Raw genomic sequence first — 21,256 nt, 5'->3', positions numbered from 1 at the left:
ACCAACACAGCCTTGCCAAATTGCTGGCACAGGATCCCCAAGTAAACCAAAGCTACCCTCAACCCAGAGCATTGATCTCCCAGGTTAAGAATGAGCTTAGTTCTTGGCCAGAGGCATGTTAAATCTTGCTTTTTGTCACTGAAGGTGCCAGAGTGGTGTTTAACTGCCTGTGATTCCCATATATGGAGAAAGGAGGTTTTGAATGAGTTACGTAGTTCTCTATCAAATATTCAGTATTTAAAGTTACTCTGTCTCGACAATAAATGCGTACTATGGCAATGAAGTTAAAAAGCAAGAATAAAAGTTGCCACATCTTAACAATGAAAGTCCGGAGAAAGGGATAAAAACATCATTCCTTCCTAATACGTGAATAAAGTCGAGATTGCTAACTTCAGAAGGAGACATTCTGTCTAAAGTGACAGTGGCACAGCTTTCCTGTTTCTTTGAATACTCTGTCTACTTAAAATACTGGTGGAAGAGAATGCTGCACCTTAGTGGGAGGCAGCAACATTGTTAAATGCATTGTTAATATGGAGAGGCCAGTTTAAATTTGCTTTATAAAATAACAGGTTTTAAAAATAACTAATTTGGCATTTTTACTGCTATCATAGTTAATTGGGCACTTCAAGTTTAGTCCTAACAAGATAAACAAGAAAATCTGCCCTTGGAAGGGAGCATTATACCTCAGGATTTAAGTATCTGATAGGTTTATACATAAATCTATATGCCTTTTGAAATAGGTAGTGAAATGATAGGGTTTTAAATGCTTTCCACAATTAAAAAATAAAAAGCAAGGGGTTTTGATCTGTTTTCATTGCTTTCTTAGTGGTAAATTTTGTATCGGAATTAACAAATGTGCTAACTAGCATGTTCAGGCAGGTCAGAATTCACAGTGTACTGCCCCTAGTGGTAGCTAGGCTTTCTTTTTAAACATTTTGTAGCCTGTCTAAATTAGTATTGTGATTTTCCCCCACATTTAATCATTGATGCATTCTCATTTTTGTGAGTTCTGCCCACTCCCTCAGCTATTGAGTGATCTGTTTATTGATCGCAGGTACTTAAAAGGTGTTGGGGTTTGAGAGAGATGGAAAAGGCAGATATCCAAGCTTTCATGTCTGAACTGTCAGTTTTTCTCATTGCTTTTCAGTTGTCAAATACCTTTGTAGTTTCCACTTCCCAAGGAAAATTGCCATCCAAATTTCAAGACAAAACCACACCACTGAGTACGTAAATAGGTAGATTATACCTCCAGTGAAGTCTTTACCAGTTACAGTTGTGGTCTTGATACGGTAGTTTCCAGCACTTGTCAGTGAAAGGAAAATCATTGATGTAGCAGGCTTTGTGTTAAGTGGAGAGCAAAATACCCAATTGGATTTAAAGCTTGATCCCTGTGCTGGCTTCTAAAAGCACTTTGGAAATCAGGCTCTGCTCTAACTTGATTTCTTTGTTCATAGGAACTATGCATACATCTTTCTCTCATTGCCAAAGAGTCAGAACTGACTCACAGCTGACCCTCCAGTGGGTTTTCAGAGGCTGTAAATGACACAGGAAGAGTGCCCATCTTTCTCTCACAGGCCACCTGGAAGATTAGGATGTTTTCCATTTCTTGTATTTTGGTACACAAGTCAACTGCCATTCTGGGACAGTATTGACAAGCTTGTCTATTAACCATTTAAAATAAGAGTTATTTTTTTTTTCTAAAATGTAAAGATTGTTTTGATGGGTTGGTTTTTTCCCCCATGTTGATGATTGTTTTAGTAAACTCAAATATATTTGAAGGGACTTTTTTTGGACACAATAGATATTTGAGAAAAAATTTTAATATATCCATGGGCTATCTAATGCTTTATAAAAGCTGTAAAAAATAATTTTTTTAAACAAGTAAATAAAACTATCTTAAATTCCATGAATTTTAGTTCAAAGTTTGCATGTTTCAAGAAACACTGAAGAAGTAAGTTTCTCAGTACTTTAACTGGGTTATTTTAGTAATACTAGATTTTTAATTTCTTTGACAGTTTTAAAGTAGTTTATATTATTTGTCTGTTTTAAAGTGACTTGACAGAAGGAAAAAGAATTTGTCTTAAAATCTTGCACATACAGCAGAATCTAAAATAGTCTTTGTTTTCTGTGCAGCTCAAAGCTTGGATTATTCCATGTCACTAGTGAACAGCGAAGCAGAAGATGACGCTGACAAAATGCACATTGATAGAGAATTTGCTGTTGTAACAGGTGGGAGTGGACAATTTCCTGTTAACTGCAACAACAATCAAATGGTTGAAGACAACAGACAGCAGGAGAGTAGTTCTGTTGGACCAAAAGAAATAGAAATATATACTGTTTCAGCAATGCAAACTCCTTGTCGTTGCAAGAATCAGTATGCATATTATTTCTAACAATTTTCTCTAAAGCGTTATTTTTGCACTTTGTTGTCCAGTGTCTTCAAAAAATGTTAAACTATAATTTGCCTTTCTTGGACAAGTTTGTTGAGATAAAGATAAGTATTTTGGGTGCATTCTTAATGGATATGAAAAATAGAAGTGCAATCATTTTGGTTTAAGGCTTTTGCTTAATGTGCCTTACTTGGTTTTTAATGAAGTTTTTACATTTTTAATTTTCTGATAAATACCAAACATGCTATTGCTGGTATTTTGAAAACAATATACAAGGACAACTAATTGTAAACCATTAAGTTGAGTTGTAATCCAAATACACCAATATAGTTTCTGTGGCATACAGAATTAAGTCTGTTAAAGATACTATACACTGTTTGAAAAAGCACACATTATAATATGTAAAATTTTTTTAATATATTCAGATAGAGGAATTGATAGTCCTGTTTTTAATTTTTAAAAAGCAGAGACTCCATTTCTTCTAGCACTTAGAATGTTTAAGAAGTATTCAGTGCTTTTTTTGGTACTGTTTGTTTTTATTGAAATGATCTAGGAAAGATTTTAGGCTATTCATGTTCATATATTTTAAAATATACATATTATGAATATATATGTTGCTATATTGAGAGATAATTTTTTATAAAGTTTCATTATTGTATCTTTCTATACTAGTTTCTTCACTGGGGATAAATTTTGCTTCTCAAATATACATGAAAATATTTCTGTTCACTAGAATTAATATTTACATCTTTCTAAAAACTACAGGGTTGCATGTACAGTTCCCTTGTTGCCAAGTAACTAAATCGATAGATTTTCCAAGGGGATTCCTATTTGGCTAATATATTTAAAACAACACATTTTCTGAAGTCAGAGACTATTTGACTTTAACTGAAGGACAAATTAAAGACTCCTGATAGCAGAGTGTTCATTTGCAAGTCCAACTAGCTACTCCACATGACAAAGGCCCAGTGACCTGCTCCCATGGAGATTACGGCCAAGAAAACTTTATGGAGCAGTCCTTTCTCACAGCAGTTATCTCCTGAGTCATCTCAATGACTCCAACAGTAGTAAACACAAATACAGAATTCATTAACAGACACTGCTATGTGTTCTGGGATATGGGGGGTAATCTTAATTTTCTAAGTATTAGGAGTTTTTTGTTCAATAGAAAATGAAATTTGAATAGAAAGAGTGACAAAGTCATGCTATATTTCAAACTAAACTCATTCCATGTAACAGGTGCCAAACAAGTATTCCCTTTTTCATCATTTTGACTTCCAAAACTACCTAATTAAATAAACTTAGCAGTAATGATTATTTGGAGGTCTTTGGTGGCCGAGTGGGTGAGGAGTTGAGCTGTCAACCCAAAGCAGTCAGTTTGAATCTGCTCTGCCGGAGAATGATGGACAATCTCCTCTCATGTGATTTATAGTGCCTGACAACCCACAGGAGTGTCAGCTTTGAACAGCACATACCAACAATGATTACTTGTTTTTATTTTTAGAAAATAATTAATTAATATAAATATTACCCTACGGGTTATTTATTTTTGTTTTTAGTTCGTTTTTCATCTTTGTAAAACCTCTTAAACATGAAGGCTATTTTATTTGGGAAAAATTTATTTTCCTTTGAAGAATTTATAGCAGTTATGAAAATATGATATTGCTTATATTGTCAAAATATTGTGATTAATGAGAGAGTTAATGAAATGATTTTTGTTTGTTGAACAAGCCATGTTGCTTTGTTGACAGGAAGTAGGTTGAAATGACTTGCCAGAATCTATTTTAGAGTGCAAATCAGAAGTATATAGGTGGTGAAAGTGAAAATAAAGTGTGTGTGTGTGTGTGTGTGTGTGTGTGTGTGTGTGTGTGTGTTATATAAGGGTAATTAGATGTTCATAAAATGTGTTCTTATTCTGAGTTACCAGAACTGAGCTCTTCTATATTCAATATCATATCTTGTTTTAGTAGAGCAAAATGAACATTTAGTAATATTGCTGAGCAAGAGATGATTTTTAAAAAAACCATTCTCTATAGTTCTGTGAATTCCTATGGATATTAATTCTTTATTTCAAACATACAGAAAAATAACTTGTAATTGCCTCTTTCAGCATGTTTGTACATTTTGCAATTCCAAGCTTTAAGACATCTTTCTCTTAATGGATGTCCATATAAGCAGATTAAACTATTAACATTTTTTCCTAACATAAATGGTTTTTTAAAGTAACCTTATAAAATGAAACCTTAGATATCAGTCATTTTCATAACTGAATTCATAAGAACCTATTCACACTATGCTGTTGGTACAAGACTGTATGCATGAGAATCGTTAGGATTCATAGCTCCTTTCTGTAGATGCCGATTTTCTCTGTACTCTGCCAATGCTATTATGTGACTTTTGCAGAAGTACTATGCAGATTTGTATGCTACTAAGAAAAACAAAATTGTTCTTTATTACTGTTTATTCTTCCTTGACTTGAACAATTTTAAAAAACATAAGATGCTGTCTTATATCACCTTGAAAAAACTATTAATTCACCTGCTTCATTTACCTTTTTTTAAAAAAAAAAAGTGTTGGAGAGGTTTTTGTATTTTCTTTTAACCCTTTTTGGAAAACCCTAACATTCAGATCTGGTGGACTTCTTCAGGGACAAGTTTAAAATTTACTTTTAGAAAGTAGTCGCAAAATTGTAAGTTTTTTTGATGACTTTTCAGTACTGGGTGATGTACTCTGGTGATGTAGATCATAGCGTTGTACTGCTTACCCACACGCCTTTGGCAGTTCGCATTCACCAGTGACTCTGTGTGAGAAAATTGAGCAATCTCTTCCTGTCTGATATGCAGCTTTGGAGACCCACTGAAAAATCAGTTGTGAGTTGGTTCTGACTCCATGGCAATGACTTGACTCAGTACTGTTGATACTGTACCTGCATTGCGTTTGTCAAGTTACATTTTTAAATTTGACCACTTAGTGCTACTGAAATTCATAAAATTTTCACGTTACAAGGCAAATACTATTGTATTTTTAAATCTACCTATGCAGTTTGTACCTTGGAAAAGGAACTGGTGTTTTGTTTTAAAAAGAAAGAAATCTTAGCTGCAGTGAAGCATTTTATAGGGGTGGGGTTTTTTTCCCCTCCCTTGTTGGTTCTGAATTTTGGTGACAGGTGTATTTCTTAATGCAGATATGAAAAACAGTAGCTCCGTATCGAATACTTTGACAAATGGATGTGTCATCAATGGACATTTGGACTTCCTCTCCACGACACAGCTCAATGGGATGGAAAAGAGGAATGACCAGTGCTTAACAGGATCTAATGGAATTAGCAATGGACTAATTCCAGGACTGCCATTTATGAGTAGCCAGAGCTCTCACTGCGTTAATAGCATTGAGGAGCCAGAAAGGACAATGAATGTTAACTCTGATATGTGTGGTTCTCTGCACCTGAATGGGAGTCCAAGTAGCTGTGTAGCTAATAGACCTTCATGGGTGGATGATATTGGGGAGAATTTGCAGTATGGACATTACCATGGGTTTGGGGATACTGCTGAAAGCATCCCTGAACTTCTTAATAGTGTTGTAGAGCATTCCATTTCTGTTAAAGTAGAAGAAAGATACGACAATGCTGTCTTGGGTACAATGCACCTTTATCATGGCTCTTAAAACATTTCTGACTTGTCTTGTGTCTGAAATGCATTCATTCTTCCTGTTAACCAACTCAGAATATTACTGTAGCATTAATTTGAAGGAATACCACAACTTGTACTTCTTTTATGTATATAATCTGACTTACTGACAAAAGAAACTGTTTAATAGTTTTCCTCATTTGTCCTCGTTTGTGCGTAAGTAGGGCTTATTTGGTGCATTGGTGCGTATTTCAGTCCTTTTATAAGATGCACTTTGGAATTTAGTTTTTTGTCACCAAACTCAATATTTCTTTTTCAGACTGTCACTAGAAGTGGTTGTTTCTTTTCGTCAGATTAAATGACATCTAGTTAAGATAAATTAGAAGGCAGTAAATACTGGTGCCTAGTAATTTATCTACATTTGCACATGACAGAATAAAGCTATTTCACTATGCAAGACACAGCCTTACAACCAATTTCTTACAGTGTTTGTATGAAGAAAAGAGCTGGTGTCTTTCAGTGTCCTTTGACATCACCTTTTTAACTTCCACGTGCTGATGATTTTAACTGTAAACACATAGCGTGATTTGGGGTGTAAAATGGTCTCACTTTAATGATGTCAAGTAGATTACTAATGTGTGTCACTGAAAAAAGGTTCAGCGTGAGATTTCCGAGTTGTGTTTTTTATTCTGCATTTCCTACTTTGTCTCTGAATTTTTTACCACAGATAACAGTTTCCTTTACCTGTAGTATAAATCACTATTTACAGGAACTGTGAGGTGAAAATACTTAACTATTTTGACTTATATTTTCTTTTCTCATTGTATTTGGTTTTGGTGGGAGGGTTTCTGCTTAAAATACATATTGCTATGTATATCCAGTTAACTGAGAGAATTTTTAATCTCTTAAAAAACTGCATTACTTTTATGGTTTATAGGTGTTAGTTTTTGTTTAGACAACTTAGCATTTACACTGTGCAAATATTGTAATGAATTTTTACTTTTCTGATTTTTTTTGTAATAAAAATGGGTGAAAATGGAGAAAATGTAAAAAATATAAACCAAGGTTCTCAGTGTGTTACTGACCATTTGTTTTAAAACTTTCCTTTACAAATTGAATAATAAAAAACAAATGCTTACACTCAATTTATTCCTGTGATGTCGTTTCTTTTGGAAGATAGGTGAAGGTGTCCATGGGCAGAATGAGAAGGGAGATAAAATTTTTGTATTGCATTTTATTTTGTTTATAAACTTTACTTTGTTCTTTCTTACTCTCTTTTAGTATTTCTGTGTTATTTGAAGAATAATGCAACTTGTGATTTATTAGTACTGAGCTAATAAAACCTGTGGTCTATCTCATCAGGACTGCCTCTTTCCCAGGTTACACCAAGTTTTCTGTCTTTAGGATGGCACCTGCCACTTTTCCAACACTCTTTAGTGGGAAGTTTGTATTTCCCATTTCTTAGCGCAAATTTACACACACTGTCAAGATCATGGTTAGTGGATAGGAGTTTTGCAGCATTACAAATTTATTTTTTTTATGTATATAAAAGCTCTAATTCCATCTACAACAATGAATGAATGGCAATCCAAAGCCTCTGTAAATTTTCACTGAAATTAATAACAAATTTAAATTTAAAAAAAAAAAAGAATTAAGTTAGAGTAAGGATGGCAATGGAACCACCTTACCTCTGTAACTTGATTTGTGCCACTATTATAACCTCTACTCAGAATATTATTGGTTTTCAATTTTTGACTCATGCATTTTTAACTTGTTAGTTAAAGTTGTATCTTCTAGGCTGCAACACTTCCATGATACATCTTCAGGTATATGAACATGTACGGCTAAGCACAATTGATAACAATGCATCTAAATTCCAAAATCAATCTCCATAATAGTCTATGTGTTTCCTACTGCCAAGGGGGCCCTTTAGAGTAGTGAGAGAAGATCTTCACCCTGAAACCCACAGCTTCCCTTTTCAGGAGGAAGTAGCTAAGAGAATACGCCATCCCCTTTTCCTTATGAATCAGGGTGAAGTCTCTCTCAGGGAGGAGTGATAGGGAATGGCAAGGGACACACTGACAAAGATTAATCAGAACTGGCTTTGACAAGCACTGTGGCAATTGGACAATTAAAACAGACATTGGGGTGGGGGAAGAAGAATGAACTGGGGAGGAGGGTGGAGAAAACAGTGCAACAATGAATGAATGAAAACCCAAAATCTCTGTAAATGTTCATTAAAACTAATAAAATTTAATAATTAAAAAAACTCTAATTCCATCGTTGGTGATAAATACTGCTAGTTGCTTGCCTAGAAATGACAGGCTCACTTGGTTTATTTTGGAGGAGGGGGTGGGAAGGTAAACAGCCAAGTCTGAATTACTATGTCAGTCATTCTTTGAAATAAAAATGCTGTTTCATGAAAAAAATGAAAAGCAACCTAGAAAACCAGCTAGTTCAACTTGCAGCCTAGTCACATAGTGCTATTCTTGGAGCTAAGTGTTCTGTTAAGCTTGGGACAAATGCTTTATACGTACTTGCATTTTGTCACACAGACCACATAGGAGTTGAAATAAATTCTTTTTATGCCTTCATGAAATAGTCTTAAATGGGCTCTTAATTTCTCTTTTTAAACTGCTGAACAGTGTATATGACAAATCACATATTTTTTGCTGAAATATTCTTGCTAAGGCACTGGCAGTTTTACCTATCGTCTCTTTTAAAACACCAGTGCAAATATCATTAGTCAGAAAGCAAATTACATACTAGTATAGTTTTTGTGTAAGATAAACTTGTCAGTGATTTCATCTTGCTTGGATGCACAATCCACTTCCTTGGCCCCAAAACCGATCAGAAAAACATTGCATTAGAAGTCTGCTGTCAGACTTCTTCAAGGTACCAAAGTTCAGTGATGTCAGTTTGAAGATTAAGATGTACCTGATCCAATCCGTAATCTTTTCAGTTACTTTCTATGCATCTGAAACTTGAACAATGAAAAGGATAATAGAACAATGATGCCTTTGGGTTGTGATGTTGGAGAAGAGTGCTGCATATCCCATAGGCCAAAAGAAGAAACATGTCTTGGAGAGGTTGCAGAGAACTCCTTGGAGGCAAAAATGAAACTCACATACTTTGGGCATGCAGTTAGGAAAGGCTAGTAGTCCTTGAAAAAAGACATCATGGAAAGGTCAGCAAAAGAGGGAAAGACCTTCAAGAAGATGGATTGACACTAGCTGTAGCTATGGGCTGAGAATGGCACAGAATAGAGCAGGGATCTATTGTTCATTAGGTTGCTATGAGTTGCACTTTACTGGAGAGCATATAATGAATTTTGGTCTCATGCATCCCCTAAAATGGTCTCAGAAGCCTCCAGGTTGACAGAGTACAATTTAAGAGCTGTGTGTTTGAGCAATAAGATCTAGGCAGGGAGAACCAAATACTGATAAATCTAGTGAGGCTTCACTGAAGTACTCCTTCGATAGCTTGAGGGGTTTTTTATGAAAAGATGAAGAAGGATAGGCAGTCTTGTGGCCTAATGATAAAAGAGTTGGGCTGCCAACCCAAAGGCATGTGTTTCGAATTTGCCAGCTGTTCAAAGGGAGAGACAATCTCTGTGATTACTTTCTGGACCCCACCGGAGGATCAGCTGTGAGTCAGTTCTGATGACAAACAACAAAACAGCTTTGAGTATTTTAGACTTGAAGGGAAAAGAGGAAAATTGGAAATTTAACTCTGAAAAGCTAGCTGAAAAATTATAAAGGAGAGGTAACATCAAGAAACTTTAGTGTTTTTTTTTTTTTGTTTTTTGGGGTTTTTTTTGTTTGTTTTTAAATGGGGAAAATGTTTGAACACTGATGAAAGAGACTAGTGGTTCAGGAAAGAGAAGAAGAATGCTGGAGCTTCCCAAGAATGAGAAGGATGGGGTCTTGTGCACAAATGGCCTCTTCGCAGTAGGAGAAGGCAGAACCCTGGAGACAAAGAGGTGAAGCTTGGGGAAATTCTCTTCTTTAGTCTCCTTTCTCAGTGGGATTGCAAATTAATAGATCTAAGGAGGGATAGGAAGAGGTAGTCATGTAAGACAGGAAGACTAAATGGAAGAAATATGGGATGATTCTGGAAGCTCCTAGGGAGCTATTAACTTGATAATCAGATTTTGTTAATGGTAATACTATTCTTATGTGTCATCGAGTCGCTTGTGACTCATAGCAACAATGTGTACACAGCTCTGAACCCTACTCTCCCTTGAGCCAACCACATTGTTTGGCATACCATTACCCCCAGTCACTAAGTCAATCCATCTCAAACAGGGTCTTCTTCTCTTGCCCTATCTCTCCACCCTTCCACACATGATGCCCCTCTTAAAGAACTGGTCCTCCTTTGCAACATGCCCAAAGTATGTCAGACGAAGCTTTAATACCCTTGCCTCCAAGGAGCAGCCTCATGTCACCCTCTCCAGGATGAACCTGTTTGTTCTCCTAGCAGTCCATGGTATATTCAACACGTCTACAACACCACAACTCAAAGGTATTGATTCTTCTTCTGTCGTCCTTAGCTTTCTAAATGCATAGCTAGTAATTGCAAAGACCATGGCCTGAATCAGGCACACCTTAGTCTCTAGACTGACATCGTTACTCTTCAGTACTCTAGAGAGATCCCTGACCACAGATTTTTCCAATGCAATTAATCTTTTGATTTCCTGGCTGCTGATACCAAGAGTTTTGATTGTGGAGCCAAGCAAACTAAAGTGGTTAACAATCTTAATCTTTTCACTATCTGTATCATGATGCTGCCAATTAGCCCAGTGGTGACAGTCTTTTTTTCTTGATACTGAGCTTCAATCCATTTTGAAAGCTGCAGTCCTTGACCTTCTGCAGCAAGTTTCAGGTCCTCCTCAGTTTCAGCATGCAAGGCTGTTTCATCTGCATAATGCAGTCCCGATTCCTCCTCATGGAGCTCAGCCTCCCAGAAGATCTGTTCTGCATATGGACTGAAAAGGTATGGAGATAGCACACATCCCTGGCATACATGCTTCCTAATTTCGGACCATGGAGTGTTTACTTGCTCTGTTCTGATGACTGCCTCCTGGTCCAAGTATAGGTTTTGCATAAGCACAATCAAGTACTCTTGGATTCCCATTCTTTTCAGTTAGCCACAGTTTGCTGTGATCCACACAAACACCTTTGCATAATCATTCCTCTGGTACTCTACTTTCAGCAAAATCCATCTAACATTAGCTATAATATCCCTAAGTGCCATGACCACTTCTAAACCAAAGCCGCACATCTGACAGTTCTCTGTTGATACGCCGTACCAGTCATTTTTTTTATAATTTTCAGGAGAATCTTGCTTACATGTGTTATTAATGGTATTGCTTGATAATTTATGCACTGTGCTGAGAACCTTTGTTTTCTTGACGTTGAACTTCAATCCATATTGAAGGCTGCAGTCCTCGACCTTCAGCAAATGTCTCAGGTCTTCCTCAGTTTCGGCAAGCAAGGTTTTGTACTAGGCTTTATTTAATCAGGATTTTGTTTAGAATAAGCTCCTCCAGCAATGATTTACAGCCTTGGAAACCCAGTACAGGATTGCCAAGAGATGGAACCAAATGTAACACAGCACAGAGTAATTACCACAGTTACAATGGTGGAGTTTTTGTATGTGGTCAAGTGTGTTTTAACTCATGATAACCCTTTATGACAGTAGAATTGCCACCACCGCCGAGGGGTTTTCCTAGTCGGTAGTATCTGAGTCAGAAACAACAGTAATAGGCTTGAAGTTCTTTTTGGTTTGCAATCTTCACCAGAATGGATCAACAGATCTTTTTCTCTCAAGGAGAACCAGGTGGTTTTTAACTGCTGATATTTTAGTCAACAGCAGAGCACTTTAACCACATTATAGTCCTTGACTATAATGATATGATTTCTCACACACTGAGAACCAACTCATAACTGACCTTACAGCAGGTGCTCAGAGGTAATCTCATGGTAGATTGCCGCTCTTTCTCTCATAGAGCAGCTGGTAGGTATGAGCTGCCTGCCTTTGGGTTGGCAGTGCAGTACCCTGCCCACCAGACCTCTCTAAGAATGGTACTTTTGATATATGGGATTTAGACTGAGGAGGTAAGTAAAAACTAGGACTCTGCGAGAACGTGAAGATTGGCGAGGTCAGTGGGTGGTGGTTCTAATGGAGTTTCATTGTTCCAGTTAAAACACTAGAGGGAATGAGCTGGAGAAGTAGATGATGGTTAGAGGAGCATTGGCAGTTGACACTTTGATGTTATTGTCTTCAGAGTCTGTAAATTGTACAGAAGGAGATTTCACATCCTTGTCCCATGGAGCAACTTGTGGATTTGAACTACTTGCCACTTCCTTCACCACCACATCAGCCTCTCCTAATGCCAAAGGCAAGGAACTCATGCGTGGTTGCGGTGCACTAAGTACACTGGGTTTCTGGGACTAAAGCTGGGCCCATGGTTGCCAGACAAGAAACACCCTTCTGAAGGCAAGCTAATGTTAGTGAGTGGGCATATAAAGGGACTCGGGTCACTGCTGTCAGCCTGAAACCTGGAGTGCACGGTGTTTGTGCCAGCAGGGTCACATCACAGTAAAGTGGGCATCAGGCCATGGCTTTGGCTTCAACATTGCTGAGGCAACATGGACTAGATCAGGGTACTATGAGCTACTGCTTCCCCATCCCCACCTCATCCCTGATTCAATAAAAGCATGAAAATGAAAAACACATCCAGACCAGGAGGAGAAAGCCCTTTCTACCTGCAGTGTCCCTCCAGTGCTTTGCTGACAAATGCTAACATAATGTTCACAGTAACAGAGAAATGGGTATATTAGAGGCCAGTCTTTTATCAAAGAGCATGTCTGGAGGGGTGCATTTGAACTTGGAAAGCCATGAATTAATAAATGGCACAGCATCTGTTCTGGGCTATGCACAGGGAGGGGGTGGGGAAGATGTTTTCTTTCTCTTTAAAACAATTTTATTTTTTTTTAAAAATAGCCTTTCTTGAGATTATATACAGCAGTACACATAAGGCAATTATTTATTCATTCATTCTTTTTATGTGTGTATCGTCAAATTGGATCTGACTGGTACAGGAGGCAATTGTTCCTCCTTCTTCAGCAGAGCGTCTGGTGTATTTGAACCGTGCACCTCTGGGGTTGCAGTGCAGTTTCCTGCCACTAGACCACCAGAGCTCGCCAAAGCAATTATTTCTACAGGTACAGTTCAGTGACTGGTTACATCAAGTTATGCAACCATAACTAATTATGGCTATCATTAAAAAGAATGGGAATCCAATTCCACTTAATTGTGCTCATGCAAAAACTACACCCAGACCAGGAAACTGTTACCTGAAAAGAGTAAGGGAACATTGCATGGCTTAAAATTAAGAATGGTGTATGCCAGGGCTGCATCCTTTCTTCAAATCTAGTCAATATGTATGCTGAGCAAATAATTTGAGAAGCTGAACTTTATGCAGAAGATTGTGGCCTCTGGATCGGAAGAAGACTCATCAACAATCTCTGCATTATGTAGAGGACACGACGCTGCTTATCAGAGAAAAAAGACTTAACCTACTTACTACAGAAGATCAAAGACTACAGTCTTTAATATGGATTGCATCTCAGAATCAAGAAAACAAAAATCCTCACCACTGGGCCAGTCATGATAGAGAAAAGATTGAAGTTGTCAATCATGTCATCTTTCTTGAAAACACAATCAACACTTTTTGTACCAGCAGCCAAGAAATCAAAAGATGTGTTGCATTGGGAAAATTTGTTGTTGAGGACCTCTCCAAAGAGCAACTGTGTGTGTCAGTTTGAGGAGTAAGGTGCACCTGATTCAAGACACCGTCTTCTGAGTTACTTCCTGTGTATCTGAAAGTTGAACAATGAATAAGGATGACAGAAGAAGAATCTCTGCCTTCGAGTGGCAGTTTTGGAGGAGAGTACAGAATATTCCATGGACTTATAAAAGAGCAAACAGCTCTTGGAGAACATGCAACTAGGGTGTTCCTTAGAGCCAAGGATGGTGAAACTTCACCTCACATACTTTGGACATGTTATTAGGAGAGGATCAGTCCTTGGAATAAGTATGTTTGGTAAAGGTGGAAGATCAGCATAAGAGAAGAAGGCCCCCAACAAGATGGGCTGACACAGTGACTGTAACAATGGGCGCATCAGTGATGCCAAGCATGTCAGAGATGATGAGGATGGCACAAGGAGGTAGGGCAGAGTTAAGACCTGCTATTCATGAGATCCCTCTGAGCTGAAGTGGGCTTGATGGGACCTAACAACAAAAACAACAGCCCTGACATAAACTCACTGCCTCCTAAGTTTCCTTCTAGCACAATGGGATTGCTACAGAATTGACTGAACTAGCTGAGCCCTGTAACATCTGCCGGGCAGAGGTCAATGCTGTGGCTCTGAGGGTTAAAGAGGACTGCTACAAGCAGAGAGGCTGTCCTGACCAAAGAATTGTGTCCTGAGTTTTTCTGTACCTAAATTGTAACATGTCACTTTCCTCCTAAACCCCATAATTGGGAGATACTGTCTGTGGGGTTCTTTGTGGCCATGACAATGAGTGAGTGACCCAGTTAGGAAATAGTGAGTGTTGTGAGAAGGACAATTGGTGTTAGAATTGTAAGAAAATGTAGAGTCTGGGTGTGTCAAATGTCACAGGAATTGTTTGTGGTTTTTTTGTTGATGGGAAGTCTTCCCCCTTGTGAAGTTAATCGAGGTCACATGCAGCCTTCCTCATGCCTGCCACACAGTTTTTGCATCATTGTTAGTATTAAATACTGAACTCTCTGGTCCCAGACTCCAGAATTTTATTATGTAGAGATCTATACAGCAGCCTTCAATATGGATTGAGGCTCAATGTCAAGAAGACAAAGATTCTCACCACTGGACCAATTGGCAGCATCAGGATGGATGGCCAAGAGATTGAGATTGTTCACAGCTTCAGTTTGCTCGGCTCCACAGTCCACACTCTTGGCACCAGCATCCAGGAAATCAAAAAACATATTGTGATGGGAAAGTCTGCGGTTAGGGACCTCTCTAAAGTACTCAAGAGCAACGGTATGTCTCTAGAGACAAAGGTGCATCTGGTACAGGCCATGGTCTTTGCTATCACTTGTTATGGATCAGAGAGCTGGACAATGACCAAGGAGGATAGAAGGAGAATTGATGTTTTTGAGCTTTTGTGTTGGAGAAGAATGCTGAAGGTGCCATAGACTGCTAAGAGAACAAACAGATTGATCCTGGAGAGGGTTAAACCGGGCTGCTCCTTGGAGGCAAGGCTTCTGAGGCTTCGCCTGACATTTTTTGGTCATGTTGTAAGGAGAGACCAGTCCTTGGAGAGGGACATCATGCTTGGGAGGGTGGAGGGCAGGCACAGGAGGGGAAGGCCCTCTGGGAGATGGATCGATTCGGTGATTGGGGCAATCGGAATGAGTGTGTCAGAGGCAATGAGATTGGCACAGGACAGAACAGAGTTTAAAGCTGTTGTACATAGGGTTGCTATGAGTCACAAGCGACTCGACGGCACATAACAACAACATACAGCTCTTGTTATTTAAAGTCTGGAACCTGGGCCCTGCCATAAATAATAATAAAATGATGAAGGTTATCTTGGGAATGATCTTGAGTAATTAGTTTTTACCAAAAACTAATAAATTTACTGGGTAATAATTACAAATGAGTCATAATTACTTGCCATGTTCCAAGTCCAAGCTCTTTACATGAAACTTCTTGGCAATTAAAGTTGAAGACATGCATATCAAATGTCTTTATCTCAATTGTGAGAGCACTCTAGAGAAACTGGCACAGAGATGTTTTACCCATGACCTCTTCCTGTGTAGCAAGTTATCTTAAAACAACAAACATTTATTATCTCACAGTTTGTATGCATAAGGAATCCCAGTGTAATTTGGCTGGATTCTTCTGCCTCAATTTCTCATGAGGTTGCAGTGAAGGTGCTGGGTAAGGCTTTTCCCTCATCTGAAAGCTCAGCTAGAGAAGGCTGTGGCAGAATTCAGTTCCTTGAGGGCTGATGGACTGAGTGCTTCAATACTTTGCTGGCTGTTGCCCAAGAGTTCCCACAGTTCCTCGTCATGTGGGCCTTTACATAGGGCAGTAGGCAACTCACACCATGCAGCTGGCATCCCTCAGAGTAAGCAAATGTGAGAAAAAGAGGGGACTCCTGATATGGAAACCTCATTTAAGAAGCGACATCTTTACCCCGTTGCCTTGGATTTCCTAGACGCAAGTCATTACAGTAGAAAGGATTACATAAGTTTTTGAATATAAATGGAGCTAGAGCATTTGGACTTTCTCGGGGACTGCCTTATACACAAGTGTATATAAGTGTGTCCATTGTATCAGCAAAGAATTGGAAGCAACCAAATGTCCAACCAATAGGGGATGGTTTAATAATTAATGTATTTGTGCAATGTAATACTATACAACAAGACAAATTTTAATGAACTTGGTGTTTGCATCAGGACTTCTGGTGGCCCAGTCCATGGGAACTGTGCTCTAATCTAATGGCCTGGTCTCTCTGCTGCTTTGAATCTTCCAACTGCTCTGGGAATAAAAAGTCTTTTCTCATGTGATTTATAGCCTCAGAAACCTGCTAGAGTCAGTTCCAACTCCAGTCAATTTGGCCAAGAATGGGCATTGTTTAGGTGTGATGAATGATGTTGAATGAAATAAACTTAAGTTGTGGAATTGTATATACAACACAATTCCACACATGCAAATTGAATACATAGAGGATCCCTGGTGGCCTGCTAGGGCTAAGTGATCAGAATCCACCAGCCACCCCACAGGAAAAAGAGATGGACAGTCTCCTCCCACACGATTTTCAGCTTCTGAAAACCTATTAGAAGGTCAGCTATGGATTGGTTAGAACTGGATGACAATGAGTTGAGCTGACTGTTGTTATGTGTCATCAAGTTACCTAGCGACCCTATGTACACATCGCTAAACTGCTCTATCCTGTGCCAATCTCACTGTCTCTGACACACCTACTGCCATTACCCTAGTTACGGAATCAGTCCATCTCATAGGGGTCTTCCCCTCCTGCACTATTCCTCCATTTTCCCAAGCATGATGCCCCTCTCCAAGGACTGGTCCCTTCTTGCAGCATGTCCAAAGTATGTCAGATGAAGCTTCAGAATCCTTGCCTCCAAGGAGCAGCCTGGTTTCACTCTCTCTAGGACAAACCTGTTCATTCTTTTAGCAGTACATGGTATATTCAATACTCTACTCCAACACCACAGCTCAAAGGCATCAATTCTCCTTCAGTCATCCCTGGTCTTTGTCCAGCTCTCTGACACATAGAAAGTGGTTGCAAAGACCCAGGTCTGTATCAGACACACCTTAGTCTCCAGAGTGACATCATTGCTCTTTAGTACTTTGGAGAGGTCTCTAACAGCAGACTTTCTCATCATAATACATTTTTTAATTTCCTGGCTGTTTATGCAAAGAGTGTTGATTTTGAAGCCAAGCAATTAACAATCTCAATCTCTTCACCATCTATCATGCTGCCAATTGGCCCAGTGGTGAGAATCTTTGTTTTGTTGATATGGAGCTTCAATCCATATTGAAGGCTGCTGTCCTTGACCTTCTGCAGCAAGCGCTTCAGGTCCTTCTCAGTTTCAGCATGCAGTGTTGTGTTGTCTGCATAACACAAATTGTTGATGAATCTTCCTCCAATCCTGATGCCACACTTTTCCTCCAACAGCCCAGCCTCCCGAATAATCTGTTCTGCATATAGATTGAAAAGATATGGAGATAGGACACATCCCTGGTGTACACCCTTCCCAATTTTGAACCATACAGTGTTTCCTTGCTCTGTTCTGATGACTGCCTCCTGGTCCAAGTATAGGTTTCGCATTAGCACGGTCAAGTGTTCTGGGCTTCCCATTCTCAGAGTTAGCCACATCCACACAAAATGTATGTCAGAAGAGACTCTGAATATTGCACTATAGTGCTGAGAAGCCAAAGCAAAGGGAAGAAATCAAGATATTAAGCTGAACTGAAGATTTCAGAAGGCAGCGCGGGAAGACAAAGTAAAGTATTACAATGAAATGTTCAAGTAGCTGGAGTCAGAAAATCAAAAGGGTTGAAATCACTCAGCAGTTCTTAGGCTGAAGGAACTGAAGAACAAATTCAAATCTTGAGTTGCAATACTTAAGGATGCTTTGGGCAGAATATTAAGTGATCCAGGAAGTATAAAAGAAGATGAGAAGAGTATACAGAGTCATTGTACCAAAAGGAATTGGCAGGCACAGAAGAATTTCATGAAACAACATATGAGCAAGAGCCTGTGGTGATGAAGAAAGAGATTCAAATCTGCCTTGAAAGAATTGGCAAAAAATAAAGCCCCAGGTATACCAATTGATGTATTTCAACTAACAAATGCTGCCCTAAGAAGTGCTCACCAAGTTGTGCCAAGAAATCTGGAACACAGCCAGCTGGCCAACTGACTGGAAGAGATCTATATTTGTTCCCATCCCAAAGAAAGGTGACCCAACAGAGTGTAGAAATTATCGGTATCATTAATATAACAAACAAGCAAGATTCTGCTGAAGATTATCCAAAACCGACTGGAACAGCACATTAACAGAGAACTGCCAGAAGTCCAGGCTGGGTTTAAAAGGGGTCGTGGTACTAGGGATGTTGTAGCTGATGTTAGATGGATCTTTGCTGAAAGCAGGGAATACCAGAGAAATGTCTGTGTTTCATTGACTATGCAAAGGCATTTGACTGTGTGGATCATAACAAACTGTGGCTGACTCTTTTGAGCTGATTAGAACTAACAAAAAGTAGTCATTTCAAATCCACCAGCTGCTTCACAGCTGAAGAAGAGGAAGTCTCCTATGAGAATTTATTATACCTCAGAAACTAGACCGAAGTTTACCGCCAGCCAAGGTGGAGTCAACAGCGGTAGATACATGTGTACATGATACGTCGTTTTGTGATACAAAGAAAGATGTGATAAAAGTATCAAAACACGTGGATGGGAATGATACCACCACCTTCAATAGAACGATCACCTCCAGAGGGAGGATAAGGGAGTAATTGGAAGGACCAAGAGATGTCAGGTATTTCACTCTGTTACCTTTTTAAAAAAAGAACTGAAGCTAATATATAAAAAAAATCGTTTTATACAATAAGAAAGATTAAATTACCACAGCTCTGCTTGGCTTCTCTTAGGCTTTTCCCAGCTCTGCGTTTCCCTCCTAGCTTGATACAACTGCTCTTCCCCAAGTACCTCCAAAATTTTAAGATTCCTGTTCTGTTGGAAAGCAGTTGAAGTTTTTCTGCTTCACCATTTATGACTGCCATGGTATGATCACCAGGGAATTGAATTAAAATGTTTTTAGAAACAGCTACAGAAATTGCAACTCAGATGCTTCAGTATGTCAGTCCCATCCCTTACTGCTGAAAGGTATCTTTTCATTACCATCATCTGCTGCACGGCTTTTCTAACAGTTCATATAATTCAAGATAATTTAAGCCAATTTTGCAAGCAAATAACACGAACCACTACATCAAATACCACATTAGATTTGTGATACATCATAATGACACTATTTCCTTCATTTGGTGATTCTGAAATCCTTTCCAGAAGAGAAAGGGGGTGAAATGACAAAGGCAACCAACAGAACATGGTAACTTTCCTTCCAGGCAGCACAGAATCCTCTGCTTTGGAATAGGGGAAAAACACCTTTAAACTGGTGTCTATCGAAGTCCACGCAGTAGGTTACATGTAAAAAAAACCCCACGAATATAAGTGTTAGTAATGAACACTGTGTTGCATTCACTACCTCCTGTGAGTGGCCCTGGTAATACTAGTAGCCAAAATCTTACATCAAAAGAAACTGTTTTTTCCATATGTGGAGGGAGAAAATCTGCTTAATGATCAGTGCATAATATCTAGCTCTGGGATCAGTTAATAGAGCAGAAACTTCTGAGTCACATTCAATTAGCACCTTAAATTTTAGATCATAAACCAAATAAAATTAGCCACTCAAGTCACAATGAATTCTCAGAGTGGCAAGATAAAGAAGACGAAGGCCCGCCAAAACAGTCATTATATGAAGAAAAGCTAACCAGAACCTTCTCAGTACTAGCTAACTGTATGTTAATCGAGTTAATGATGCCTTATTTAGTGAGCTGTTCTTTATATTCATGATATTGTAATTGGTATGTCTTCTGTGGGCTTCTGACTGGCATGAATAAATCCGTCCTCGCATGCATTTGATACTGACCTTTCAGAAACATTCAATCCCCTCAGAGCCCCGTGGCCACTGTTGAATCAGAGCCTGCTGGGCTGGCCTTCTATATCTCATTTCCAGATGGAATTTCCGTTTTTATCCCGGAGCTTTGAACCAAGGCACAGATTTGGTTCAGTGACATCTGCCAAGTATAGTGTTTGTGTTAGAACACACACTGCCACATTTGATGAGGGCTCATGGTGGTTTCTCTGATGGGGACCCAGGCTTTTGTGATCTATGTGAACAGGATCTCATAAATCTATGGTCATAATTGTGTCCGGGCTTCCTGGAAAGCCTTTGTGTTTTCTCTTTGATGGCCCTTGGAGACAAGGAGGTGCACAGCCATTGTCCCCACAAAGCTTCAGACAAGAACAAGAAAATAAGAATGAAGGGGAAAGGGAGCCATCTGAGCAGAACCAAAAGTGTCTTTGTTGTTTGTGTACCTTTGGGCGAACCGACCCATAGCTGACCCTCCAGCGAGCTTTCAGAGGCTGTTCATCACATAGGATGAGACTCCCAATCCTTCCGCAGAACAGCTAGTAGATTCAAACTGCCTGCATTCAGGATTGCAGCACAGCTTCAAGAAAACAAAACTTAGATGCTTTAAAAGTGTAAGATAAGACACGAGTTTTTAATATTAGTGCTGATAGCCCCATATATACACTATGTGTTTGATTTAGATGTTGGATGACAAGAGGCTGAGGAATTTTTTGTGGGGACAACGAGAGTGAAAAGAGCTACTGATGACGACACTTGTTGCAGTTGAGTTTGGGTCTGCTCATAGCTGCCTCTCCGCCAGGTTGTGGAGGTATAAATCACAATGGAGGAGATTGCCCATCTTTCTCCTGCTGAGTCACTAGCAGATTCGAACCACTGGAGACGCCCAGCCTGTGTGTTAGCAGCGTAGCTTTCTACAGACTGCCAACCAGACAAATTTAACTTTT

General features: G+C 39.0%; 1 protein-coding gene across 1 annotated transcript in view; it reads left to right on the top strand.

The window, feature by feature from the left end:
• Window positions 1-6,053, top strand: part of ANKRD10 (ankyrin repeat domain 10) — a 33,588-nt gene extending 27,535 nt beyond the window's left edge. Inside the window, exons 5-6 of the mRNA XM_006883797.1 lie at window positions 2,134-2,229; window positions 5,575-6,053. Coding sequence (XP_006883859.1) covers window positions 2,134-2,229; window positions 5,575-6,053 — 575 coding nt within the window. The remainder of the gene's footprint in view (window positions 1-2,133; window positions 2,230-5,574) is intronic.
• Window positions 6,054-21,256: the final 15,203 nt, after the last annotated feature.

Source organism: Elephantulus edwardii, unplaced genomic scaffold (genome assembly GCF_000299155.1).
Source record: "Elephantulus edwardii isolate Elephantulus edwardi_28Jun2011 unplaced genomic scaffold, EleEdw1.0 scaffold00030, whole genome shotgun sequence".
Taxonomy (NCBI): Eukaryota; Metazoa; Chordata; class Mammalia; order Macroscelidea; family Macroscelididae; genus Elephantulus; species Elephantulus edwardii.
Note: the sequence above shows the minus strand (reverse complement) of the source record. Positions and strands in the feature narration are given on the sequence as shown.